Raw genomic sequence first — 13,299 nt, forward strand, 5'->3', positions numbered from 1 at the left:
CGCCTGATAATCCGGAGCGCCTTACATATGTAAGAAGTCGTAATGTTTTAGTACAACTTTGGTAAACTACAAAGCTGCACCACTCGCAGCATTGAAGCTCAGTTATAGTCGTGCACGGCGAGCAGACCTGAGTGAGCGCTGTAGGCATTTATACTTGATGCTTACGTCGGTGCAGTATTCTTCCGTGAGTTTTGAACCGTTTGATTATTTTTGTGATCTCTCATAGAGGGATCATATAAATGCTGATACAGGCAAACCAGCTCTGCTAGAGCAGCGAAATCGTACATTTTGATCGGAGCATAGCGCGTACGAAGGTACAAAAATTGGGAGGTGCACGACACGCTTTATAGTCCAGTGCACTTTATTTATAACAAAAGTTTGAAAATGGACCATTCCTTGACAGTGCGTCTTATAATCCAGTGTGCCCTATAGTGCGTAAAATATGATATATATATATATATATATATATATATATATGTGTGTGTTTTTGTGTGTGTGTGTGTGTATTACAATTTTCTTTAAGTTAATAATCATTTCAGCACATAACCAGTATTTAATAGTGACGAGATCAGGGAAAAAGCGAGACAGACAAAGAAAAACTGGTAAAAACGGCTCCATTACTGTTCTGGTTTCTACAGCACACAGCGATAGTGTGACGTAACTTCTATGTGATCGTTTCTGGAACACTCCATATTTTGAGTCCAAGTTTTAAGAAAAACTTTCATCTCGGAAAATGGTTTTAAAAATATCAGCTTCTCTCTCCAGAACTTTGTGTGAACTGAAGACAGGAACTTTATCTTGGTGTCAGATGCACGGAGGTATTTTACTGATGGGAGGAAGATTTTGATATTTATACACTCCTTGGAAAAGGAGAAGAAAAGGCTCGGAGAGGATTGTCAAATTCAATTTAAAATTTGTTTGGTGTTGAATTATGAGGAGCAAATTACAATGAGTTGGTTTGCGTCCTTGAACAAAGTCAAAAGCAGACACGCATTTAATTTTCTGTTTATTGACTCATGGGTACACAAATAAATGGAACAAAAAACAGTTTTACATTTAAATATATAAAATAATCTATATATATATTAAATATATGACATTATGGATATGATACACAGATAAAACTCAAGCTATTTCCTCTAAAAGGTTTTTACAAAATTTCTAAAGAAATGTCTGGGAACGTGAAACACAGACATGATTCTTTCTTTCTGCCTGTCGTGTCTACATTCCTGGTGATAATAACTACCTTCTACACAGTTAGTTACACATTCTGACGTGCCACAGTCTAAAGAATACAAGGAGTTTGTGTTCTGACGTTCTCGGTGGCGAGCAGCGACGTGGCTGACATTCCCGCAGCCCCGCTGTCTTTCCTCGACTCTGCGAAGGGAAAGACTTCTCTTGTCAGTCGTGTCAGTAGACAGGGCATCTCTTTCTTCCCGTCGAGGTTGCGACCTTTGGCCTGGAAGTTGTAGGCAATCCTGTGGGCGATTCGTGTCATCAGGCGAGTCAGCTCCAGGTTCTGATGGCCCTCCTCTTCTAGTAAAGAGCAGAACGTCTGCAGGAAGACTGATCCAGAAGGGCTCATGAAAGCGCCGTATCCTGATGGAGAAGACGGGAGATTCAAAAACAACGTTATTGTACACCAAGAAATCCAGCAAATACGCTGCATTCCATTTACCGTGGAAGTTGGAACTCGTATCTGGGAGTGACATCCCATTCAACTTATCTGTGTTCCAGTTGCGCCTCGAAAAACCAGTAGGATTTGCTAACTGTTGTTCTCAGTAAGCAAACTTACTATTATTAGCAATACAAACCAATAACGATGGGTTTCCCCAAACACTGTAGCCTAACAGAACGTCTGGGGGGTGTTACAGATGGTTTTTCAGACTTGAAACCTGGAAATTCCAACTTCAGAGTACAAATGGATCGCACCGTGACTTCAGGAGTTCCACGGATAATTTAAAGGATTTAGGTGTCAATGAAGAAACCTCCAGGATGTTCCGAAGGTGTTGATCGAGGTCTGATGGTCATCAGAGAGGGAGGCTGTGACTCAGATAGAGGTTGGTGACTTGATCCCTGTAGTGTCCTTGACACTGAACCCAATGAATGTGGCTTGTTGTGTAAAAAAAAGCACTTTGAATGCTTTGTGAGACTAGAAAGACTAAAGACCTTTATAAAAGACTAGATCAACCATTTATAGGCTCCAGTAGTTCAAGAAGTAGTTCTAGCGGACTTTTGGAGGCTGTTGTGATCACTTTTTGTGAGGTTGGCTTTGGCAGTTCAAGTATTTTAGTGGCGTCTAAAAAAACTTTATGGGTAGTTTAGGTTTAAATCATCATTAATGTTTTTATTCTGTAAGTAGTTTGGGTATTTTTAATGGCCATGGAGGAGGCTCTATGTCTGCGATGGCAGCCTTTAGTTGTCTCGAGGTGGTTTTGTTGGTTGTTCTGGTGATTAATTGGCAAATTTATGGTAGGTGATGAGTTATACGGGTATATCAGAAGATTCTTGAGGTCTAACCGGTGGTTTACCTGGTGCTGTGGTGTACATTACAGCTGTATCCACTGGGACAGAAAGATACTGTGAGAAACTGATGCTCTCTGTAGAGTCATTAGCTGAATCCACCTCCACTCCATCATCCAGAGCGTTTCCTCGACATGCCTGTAGACAGAGCACCCCGAGTGTCACTTCGCAAACAGAACTAAGAAACACTGTGAATTACATAACGTGCATAGAAATCTTAAAGCCAAAGGCAGATCTTCATCACTGTTGGGGCTTGCTTGTTGCTGATACTTTAAGGTGTCCAGTTACCTGTATCAAAAACAGCTTGGTCTTTTTCTCCATGTAATCATTGTCGAAATATCTGAAGATGTGGGCCAGCTGGACGAGCTTACCGTCGGCTCCGTACACAAGGCCGTCCTCTCCGTGAGACGAGAGGACGGCTAGAAAGCAGTCCTTCACAGGCCGCCTACTCTCTGCAGCAGAGACAAGACCACAGACATACACAGTCATTTACACGCTTCACTCAGTTGCTGTTACATGCAGAGCAAGTCAAGCAACAAGCAGCATGTGGTTGTACACAGCGTACAGAGCATCAGCTATTCATGCACTCACTGCACCTTTGCTGTTTGACGTTCATTTCAACACACAGCACAACACTGAACATGAGGCGTGTGTTTAATCACGAGGCGTGTAAACGAAAGGTTCCAAAGCCGAGGCCTTCAGCGAGGAACGCCTGGTTTTCTTGCTGTCCTGTTCGATAAGTTTTGATTTCTAAAGCCGCTAATCATGACCATCAGACTGTAAAGTTGAATCCATTACCAATAAGCAGCTATAAAACTCCTCCCCAACTCTGTCTGCTCTTAATCCTGAATCTAAGACACTGAAATGATTACATAATGTAGGCAAAACAATAGGAACTAAGACATATTTACATGATATTTATGCTTCATTGATCATGGAGAAGGTGAGATTTAGAGAGCATAGGGTGAGAATTTCCAGCAGAAACTTAGAAGGATCTACTAACCCGTAATTTAAAATTTAATTATTTTGTCTTTACTAAGACAATTGTGTCCTTCTAAAGGCACACTGTCACCTATGAGCTTAAGAGATTGAGTGAATTAGAGGTTCTCTGGGCCCTTGACAAAGTTCTACCCATACTGGATCTACTGGATCTAAGAGTCAACTATGAGGTCCAGGATAAAAACAAATCAAAAACAGCATTCTACAGATCATCAAAAAACTATTACAGGACTTTTCCTGAAACGTTTTGGACGTATTCCAAGAAGATCTAGCTCATGGGTAGGAAATCCTGGTCCTCGACGGCCACTATCCTGCATGTTTTCCTTGTTTCCCTGCTCCAACACACCTGATTCAGTGGTTAAATCACCTCTTCATGTTCTGCAGAAGCCTGTTAATCACCCATTGGTTCAAATCAGGTGTGTTGGAGCAGAGAAACAAGTAAAACATGCAGGATGGTGGCCCTCGAGGACCAGGGTTGGACACCCCTGATCTAGCTGTTTGGAATTGATTTGAAGCTAAATCACAACTTTTTCAACGTTCTGATCAGCAACATGAATCGAGAACGTTGCTTCCTTTGACGGGACCGCGATGAGACACGACCACATGTTGCCCAGAATGGAACGTGCACATTTTTCCAATGCTTGTCAGCGGTGTGACTCAGTAAGAGGCAGCGATGTTAGGAGTAAGCTGTAAGTGTTGGCACGTTACCTTGGAGGAAGAGCTTGTAGATCTCCTCACTGCTCAGGTCATTGTGTATGTCCACCTTAAAGCCCAGTTTGCTGAGGGTGCTGTGGAGTTTCTTAGTGTCTCTCTTGGCTCCGTTCCTCTTTCCCAGGGGTACTCCGTAGTCGAACGAGGCCACAGACACCACCACTGCCCTGTTACACTCCCCCTTTCCATCCATGGCTTCTCTTTACTGCTGCAGGGAAGGTCTGTGTCTTTGAGAGTCTCTGCTGAACGGATCTATCTCTGCCTGACTTTAAGTCTCTGCATCACTCTTGGTTTAAAGCACTCTGTGCAGAGCAATAAAGTTGTAGCCACACCTTTTTTGATAAACACAGCTTGTGCAGCGTTTCCTGTCAGTTTGAAAGAGATAATCACATGCTGTGGAGTCATGCTGTTGCAACGTTACGTTCTTTTCCACCTATTCTGGGAAATAACGCACCTTCCTCTAGATGGATTTCCTATGTGTTTCCCACAGGTGGGTTTTTCTAAAAAGGTTTCTTTTTAGGACAAAAATAAAACTTTTCTTGACGATATTAGGTATATTTTCTGCCTTTTTATGTATATGATATTAAATAATTCTGTAATAGTGAAATAAAAACCTGATAGCAATTTAAAAAGAGCCACTAAAGGATAGTTAATAAACAAAACTGGATGATATTGTGAGTTCTTTGGATTCTGTCTTTGGAGTGAAAAGTGTGGACGTTGTTATTTAGAAGATTTTGCCAAAAACGTCTGAATTCGCTGAATCTCACGCTGTCTAATTCCATCGAGAAGTCCTGACTGATCTGTCAGAACCTGCACGCAATCGGTTTTCAGATGCGTATCAGTGTTGACACGACACGAAACAGAGGAATCCTGCTTTTCCTGAAAGCAACACCTGAGTGGAAACTAAAACAGTGGGGCTCAAATGGCACACAAACAAAATGCATAAATTTATACAATGACTGGAAAACAAAACATTCAGAAACCTGCAGGATTATCTAAGTGGCAGACAGCTGTGTAAACATTTCATAAACAGGCTGATCTTATGATTCTCTGTAAGTGCTCCAGCAACCCTGTCTCCACTTATGTAATATTGACAAAATTAGGAAGACCCTATCTGGGAGTGAAGCAGAAGAACCAGTCCATTCATTAGTTACTGACTGAGCTATTGTATGACTTTGTTAGAAAGATGTTACAAAAGTTGACTCAAAGTATTGCATTAAATTCATAGGGGAATTGGAATTTGGAGGGTTCATATTTCTCTTGTTGTAGTTTTAGTTTCAGATTCCTGATGGATGATCTTTCCTGTCTTTGCTGTTTTACTCTTCATAAATGCATGTCCCATTATAGAGTGGGTAACGTCACGTCCTTCTCCTTCAAGTGGCCACATTGCTTTTTAGGTGAAACCAAACATAAAACTGCTGGTGACAATCTGAAAATAATAGTTTAAACAAGTTTAATTATTCATTTCTTTCTTTTATGTCAGCCTTTATTAATAAAACAGAACTATTCTCTCAGTGTTTTAATATGTAAAGTGTTTAATATTTTATTTCATTACATTGTTAAATTATTTCATTTATCCATTCTACATTTGTAAAAAGGTTTTACTCTTATCCTGGACAGGTAACACCAGCCCATCACAGCCCTTTCTAATGGAAATATATAATGGAAATCTATGTGTTGCTGTAATACATTTCTTCCACCACCAGGTGGCAATAAAAGGGTCTGTGTGTGACGTCATCTACATGCGCCTGCAGTCGGCTTCTCGCGGATGTGGCGATGGTGGCGACAGTTTTTGAAGATTGTAAACAAAATAGAAACGGAGGAACAGAAACTGTTTTAAAATGTTTTTAAAGTGTTCGGAAGCCTTAGTTTGTTTTTTTATTGTGTTTCTGACAGTGAAAGCCGGGCTTTTAGATGAGCTGCGTGTACAAAAAACTTACGGCTGACTTTGTGCGTTTGTTCATGTGGGAGCGTTGAAGTTGCTTTTAGATAGTTTTCTAGTTGTTTTCTAGTTTGCTCTGTCTCAAAGAAACAGAAGAGGACAAAGGAGCTGTGAAAATGTCGAGACACAAGAAGAACGACATCCCGGACAGGTGAGCTAAATGAGACTTATGAAAGCAGAAAGCAAACACAAAATCTTTACAAATAAAGCATCAAAAATAACATCAGCGAGGGGCCACTGTTCTTTTTACTGTGGAAAATTGATATAATCAAATTATGCAAATAAAAATATGTAAATACTGCAGAAATAGACAGAATTACATTTGGTTAATTTAATTTTTTGGTAGGACTTTCTTTTGACGAGAAAATGTTTCAGTTTTTCTGAAAACGAAAGTAAAACTATTTCTAATGTATCAGCCTCAGGTAAACAGTAGCTTTTTGCATATCTGATCACATCATTTCATTCAGGTTTAGGTGTGGTCTTAGAGTCATAGCAACAACTTCATTCTTTTTCTTTTCAGCCCTAATGTTGTAGAGTTGCTGCTGTAGTTGGAATCTGTCTTGTTTCTTGAACCTGTTCGGTTTGAGCTTCAGCTGTCAGACAGATGGCTTCACATTTGACTCCAGGATATTTTGGTAAACAGAATAGTTTATGTTCGACTCAACAAATTGCCTAGGTCTTGTGGCTACGTAAGAAGGCCAAATTATCATCCCTCCACGACCGAGCTCGAAAACTGACATGAGGTGTTTTTGCTTTTTCAGAGTGGATTTAGTTTTTCACACACTGCTTCAACATGTTGGTTTACTTCTTGTTAAACATGTTGTTCATGTCAGATAGCATATATCTCTGTAGGAGGAAGAAAACGTTTTTGACTACTCAATTCTTGAGGTGAAAGTTTGGTTCAGATAAAGAGACATTTTCTGTTGTAGAAATGTGATTAAAGATTTTTTTTGACCTGACAGCTGCACACAAGTGACAGGTTTGAGTTATGTTGGAGTTATAAAGTTGGTATTCAGTTTTAACACACAAATATTTGCTCTAAAGCTTCTGAATTGAGGGATGTAAATTGCAATTTTCCTCAATTGCTATCTATACACTTTCTTCTTAAAATCACAGAAAAAGTTATGCTCCTATGCTGCTTTTTCAGGTTTTCTGCCAAAGAAACAGTAAAGGTGACTAACTTTCTCTCTAACAGATGGTTGGACTACATAGCTGTTGGAAAGAGACTCAGCGGGACTCGCTTCATTGCCTTCAAAGTGCCTCTAAAACAGGTCAGCAGTGTGTCAAAACTGCTGTTTCTTTAACAAGAGTAAGTCTGTTTTTTTTTTGTTACTAATGAGTGCAACTGTTTGCTTCTGTTCAGGCTTTGAACTTTAAGCTCCCGTGCTCTGAGGTGTTCGGCCCCTGGGAGCTGCTGGATGCTCTGAACAAAGAGAACCAAGAGCTCGGTCTGATCATTGACCTGACGTTTACCAGACGCTACTACACACCTCAGGTACACACACACAGGAACACGCACATCACAGGGAGCAGATCCTGTTTGATCAAGACATAAGAGAAGGACAGAAAAGGATTCAGGCTACAACCACACGATCCCTCTGCAGGCGAGTGTTTGAACACAGCTTCAGAAAGAACTGGGTGATCAGTATGTCTTAACCTACAACCAAACTGATTTCTGTCAAACTTCAAGTCTTTTATGACACAGTTATGTCTTAATTTCAGATTAAATAGATTGCAAATCTGAAATGTATGCCTACAGTCTATAAAACACTTTCCAACATACTGCATTCATCATTTTATCTTTGCAAATGGAGTTGTTTTGTGTCATGTGTAAAGTGTCAGGTTATGCTTCTTTCTTCCATATTGTTTACACGGATAATTATGTTGGCATGATATTAGAATTTTGAACCCGTAACCAGAAAGATGCTCAGTAGTATTTTGAGAAAAAAGGAAAAATTAAGGTAGGTATTAGGTATTGTTTAAAAAATATATCATAAAACTATTTTTTTGTTAGCAACAGAGGTCCTAGATGGAAATTTTAAAAGCACACATGAAAAATGCCAGCTGCTTTACAATGCATGAGTTATTATTGAATTGAAGATCAGTTTTGACCGTCTGACTGGAAAAAAAATAAAAAAAACACCTTAGAATTAAAATTAAAAGTCAGAACCAAGGGTAAGCAGAAGCAACCCTGATTTCTTCAGTTTATCTATTTATTTTAAAAGCAAAGTTTGCTTCAGTTAAATCACATAACATTAAATGAAAATAAAAAAAAATAATGACCAGTCAGTCAGCGTAGAAAAAAAAATCAATACCAAGGTGATAAAAAACCTAGAGTATTGCTGTGTTTTGAGTTTTATTAATATATTAAAGACTGAAGAGGCACAGAAATCAAAGTGATTGTAGTTTTGATTTATTAAATTAAAAGCCTAGAATTCCTTGATGGAATGCACATCGCTTGCCTCATTTCGTGCCAGACTTCTAAACTAAGACTATTTTGTGTTGAGAAATGTTTAAGTCACCTTGATGATAGTGTTATGCATTGTAGTAAGTCTTTAACGCTTCCAGTAAATGAGTGTCAGAAACAAAACAAAACCTTAAGGAATTTACAAACAAGGAATTTTAACAAGGAATAAATGAAAAATGAAACATAGAAATATGAACACAGTTACTGATGAATTTGTTAGCGTGTTTTGTTGGTATTTGTCTCAGTTTCATTTGTGTGTATGTGTGTGTGTAGGACATTCCGCAGTCGCTGCTGTGTGTGAAGATCTTCACAGCCGGTCATGAGATTCCCAGTGACAACACGATCCTGAGCTTCAAGCGCTACGTGCACAGATTTCTCCAAGACAACAGTGATAACGGTGAGAGTGGAACTAATGGGTGCAGAAGCATGGCCTGCTAAGATCTGACACATGTCCTTCCACGAGAGAGTCGGAGGTTCAATTCCTGGCATTAGTCACATGTCGAAGTGTCCCTGAGCAAGATGCTGGACCCCTCACTGCCCCTGATGTGTCCCATTGGTTTATGAATGTGATCTGAAGCACTGATTAGACTCTGTAGAATGACTTATTCAGGTTAACTTTATAGAGATGTAGCAGAGTGCTGTATGAATGTGTGTCAGTGGGGGAATGAGGACAGATTGTGTTGTAAAGCTCTTTCAGTGGCCTGGTTGGCTACAAAGGTGCTATATAAGTACCATTTAATGTGAAATACTGTCAGCCACACATGTTTTGTTAAAAAATTCACAGATTATTATGAGGAAAACCACTCAGATGCACTTTTTAATGCACTGACTTCCCCCTCCAGACAAGCTGATTGGAGTCCACTGCACTCACGGGGTGAACCGCACCGGCTACTTGATCTGTAGGTATGTACGGGGGTGGAGCACCTGTGTGACAAGCTGGACACAAGGGTGTAGCCTAACAGCTTTTTGTCACCTGCAGGTATCTGATCGACGTGGACGGGATGGACCCCGAAAAGGCAGTGGAGCGTAAGTCTTGTATTTCAGCATTGCCTGCAGCTTTTTAACGTAACCCTGAACCTCCCAAAATATCTGTTCTGTTCAGTGTTCAACTCGTCGCGAGGTCATGCTATAGAGAGACAAAACTACCTGGAAGACCTCAAGCACGGCCCAAAAAGAAGGTGATGCAGAGAATTAACGCATGTGAATTATTCTGTTTGCACAGCAGACTAATAAAATAGAAATGGAAAGAGTGTGAACACTTAGAATCACACAAGGCTCTAAACTGTCTCCAATAATCCAATAATAATGACTAATAACTTCATTTTCTACATGTGAACAAATAATCAACAGGATACAGGCTCACAGGTACCCATGTAAAACATTTTTGTTCACACAGATGAAGATTTTAGTTTGACATTATGAATGATACTTTGTATAGAAAAGCATATTTTGGTATTCAGGTTAAATGCATAATGTTTTGTATGAAAATTAATTTACGAGAAGAGAGAACAGGTTGTGACTGTGCTGTGCTCAGTTAATCGTATCAACTGTAAAATATGACACTGAGGCTGGCCTGGGAACGCCTTGGGATTCCCCCAGAGGAGCTGGCCCAAGTGGCCGGGGAGAGGGAAGTCTGGGTCTCCCTGCTTAGGCTGCTGCCCCCGTGACCCGACCCCGGATAAGAGGAAGAAGATGGATGGTTGGATGTTTTAGCTTTTGGTTTTGGTGTGCCATCCCAAGATTCTCTGTGTCCCCCATCTGGCCACCTGTTGGGAACCGTTCTGGTTCTCATTTTATCATCGTGGCGGCAGCGTATCAGGGTCTTAGGTGGAGTTTGGTAAGCGGAGGTGGGAGCAGATCCGTGACATGAGGCCGTGCACACTGGCGTGGCTTGGTCGCCAAAAGATTTAGGCACGGCTAGGCTACAGTCATGATTGAGACAAGGCTGTATGTTGAGCAGCTTATGCAGATTTCTTCTTACTGTAATCAACTTTAGGGTCTCCAGAGTATTCTCCAGTTCAGAGCCAGAGTTTGTTTTTTTTTTCCATTGTGATGCTGCTGTTCCAAAGATTGGCTGTAAAGACAAACTGCGGAGTCATCAGCTCCTGTGCTACTGACCACTGTCCCGAGGACTTTTCACAAAATGGCTCCTCAATGTGGCCGCAAAGATCAGCCACTCTTTAAGCTGCCTCTGGCCTTTCACCGATACACCAATCAGGTTGGCTGCACATCACATCATGTGATGGTGTGTGTTTCCACAATGAAGCTGACATTCCAGGATAAAAGGAGCACTATGCTTTAAAACAACATTACACCCTCGAGCCATGATGCCAGCTTACCTTTACACATACTGACCGTTTCAGCTCTGTGACTACCTCCCTTGCTGGCTCAGAAGCTTAATTGTGGCAAAGGCACCTCCTGATTTTTTTCAAGAGGTAGCCAGATGAAGGCCAGTAGCAATCTTGGGGAGCCACACCAAAACCATTTGTCTTCAGCTGACATTTCTAATTGAGAACAACAGTCATGGACGCTTGTCTTCTCCTCTCTTAAATTCATTTTCATAAAAATATTATGCGTTTAACCTCCTGAGACACTGCATCCTCCAGTGAGAACATCGGCTTTCTGTACCATAATTACACCCGCACTTCCCCTTGGTGGTTTTTGCATTTTGCTTTAAACTTTGTAAGAAAAAAAGCATTTTAAAATAACTTGAAAGTGATCAGAAAATCAGAAATTTAGCTTTCTGCTATGACCCATCTGTGTTGTTGTGCGACTGAGTGTCATACGTTCCTTGATGTTTTCCAACAGCAACAAGGGCATCGCCACGTGTGAGCAGGAGCCAGTAAGAGGAGAAGCTGTCCGCCGGCCGAGCTTCACAGCGTCTGACAGTGGAGCCCGCTTTAATGCCCCTGAACATCACAGGTATTCATTACAGACAGACGGTTTACGACCCCTTCTGACAATAACCTTTACCCAAAACCATCAAAAGGTTTGTTCTCCACTTTACCTCTGAGCTGCCTCTACTGTATCCCCTGCAGCCAGAAGATCCTGTTTTAACGCTGAACCCTGCGTTAGAGCAGCTAGCTGTGTGTGGAAAAAGAAAACTGAAGAAATGAGCTAATTCTGCATATTCTTCAACCAAACTTGACTATCTCAATCCAGTGATTAGTATGTAGGAAAAAGTGAGCCAGTTACTAATTAAATGAATAAAAAAAGGTGTAAATGTGAATACTAATGTGTATACATAAGCCTAATGTTTGTATTTTTTAAAATCAATATTTCCCCACAAAACTGGAAAAGTTATTAACTCGGTTTGGCGGTAGCTGAAGATAATTACCAACACATACTTCAAATGCAAACAGATCATCCCTGTTTGTCTGTTAGCAAAATATCTCATGAATCACTGAACGGATTTTAATGAAATTCTCCAAAAGTCAGCAACTTGATTCAACATGGCTGGCACAGCCGTGTTGAGCCTTCTTAGCGAACACAAAAATGGCTCATATATACCTCAGTTTTGCAGTAGTTGCCATCAACAGCCCATACTCTGTGCATTAATAAATTAATTGAGGTTGTACATTATTTTAAATATTTGCCCAAAACGGCTCTAACGCTGACAACTCTCAGCAGAAGATGATCTCTGTCTAAAATAGAAAAACAACATATCTAAAACATTATTCAATATATTTGGTAAAAATGTGAAAAGATTGTCCCAGAAGTATTTATTTATTCATTTATTGATAGATTAAAGTAAAATGCTTTATAAATAAATAAAGATTTGAAAAATGAAGTAACTATTACCAAGCTAAAATAATATTTCTGTTTAATTGTTATTAACGCTCACAATATAGATAAAATATTTATACAAATGGGGGGGAAAAAAAACCCAAAAACATAATTCTGAGAGATGTTTTGATAATGATTAAAGTGTGGTAGTATGTCTTGTAAAATCTGAAAGTGTGGCAGACATTTCCTTGTGGATCTGTAACTTACATGATCATAAATCTAAGCTCATGTAAGAATTATCCCCTAAAACATTTTGACAGTTTTCTTGATGTTTTCTGTCAGGTCGTTTGCTCCTCAAGGGTCAAACCACCACCCTACTCACCAAGGCCTCTTCCCCCGCCCTCCGTTACTCCCCACACCTCCCTTCCACCGTCCTCCATCAGCCAATCCGTACAGATGGGTCCGCGGCGCAGACCCCCCTCCTCAGGGAGAGAGCTGGACCAGACGCTCCCCGTATCAGGAGTCAGAGTGGCACCCCACCAGCCGCCTACACAAGACCAGAGGAAGAGCCGCTCCTCCTGCCCTCCCTCGCTACACCCCCCGCTGGTCCTCCACGTCCAGTAGTGATGGAGCGGCGGAGAGCGGGAGCTGGTCCAGAATGAGACCCCCGGTAAAAGACACACAGAGACATGATGTAAACGGATACGGCAGCTACTAGTTGACATGATGGAGGAGCTGATCTCAACACGGACTCATTCGTGTCAAATGTTTTATTCCGGTTTTCTGCAGACGTACCGATGGATTTGTCGTTAGCTTTGAGAGCTTTCCATGATTTTAGAGATTCGCAGAGCCCATTTTACAAAATTTTAACAGTGTTGACAGAAATAAAGAAGATGAAAGCACAAGTCTGTTTCTTTATTATCCTTTATTT

At 40.7% G+C, this 13,299-nt stretch overlaps 2 protein-coding genes across 2 annotated transcripts; one reads left to right on the forward strand and one right to left on the reverse strand.

The window, feature by feature from the left end:
• Nucleotides 1-1,008: 1,008 nt before the first annotated feature.
• On the reverse strand, nucleotides 1,009-4,573 carry LOC108242539 (caspase-7-like). The gene is made up of 4 exons (XM_017427416.3): nucleotides 4,231-4,573; nucleotides 2,812-2,975; nucleotides 2,532-2,661; nucleotides 1,009-1,599 (listed from the first exon to the last, which is right to left on the reverse strand). Exons 1-4 carry the CDS (start codon nucleotides 4,424-4,426, stop codon nucleotides 1,286-1,288), a joined length of 804 nt encoding a protein of 267 aa, XP_017282905.1. The 5' UTR covers nucleotides 4,427-4,573; the 3' UTR covers nucleotides 1,009-1,285.
• A 1,395-nt stretch (nucleotides 4,574-5,968) lies between these two features.
• LOC108242515 (RNA/RNP complex-1-interacting phosphatase) lies at nucleotides 5,969-13,273 on the forward strand. Its single transcript, XM_017427386.2, has 9 exons — nucleotides 5,969-6,326; nucleotides 7,371-7,446; nucleotides 7,539-7,670; nucleotides 8,916-9,039; nucleotides 9,485-9,545; nucleotides 9,622-9,668; nucleotides 9,745-9,820; nucleotides 11,451-11,564; nucleotides 12,711-13,273. The coding sequence occupies exons 1-9, from the start codon at nucleotides 6,292-6,294 to the stop codon at nucleotides 13,084-13,086; spliced, it is 1,041 nt and encodes a 346-aa protein (XP_017282875.1). The 5' UTR covers nucleotides 5,969-6,291; the 3' UTR covers nucleotides 13,087-13,273.
• The last annotated feature ends 26 nt before the right edge of the window (nucleotides 13,274-13,299 follow it).

The sequence above is a fragment of the Kryptolebias marmoratus genome, linkage group LG14 (genome assembly GCF_001649575.2).
Source record: "Kryptolebias marmoratus isolate JLee-2015 linkage group LG14, ASM164957v2, whole genome shotgun sequence".
In the NCBI taxonomy this organism is placed as follows: Eukaryota; Metazoa; Chordata; class Actinopteri; order Cyprinodontiformes; family Rivulidae; genus Kryptolebias; species Kryptolebias marmoratus.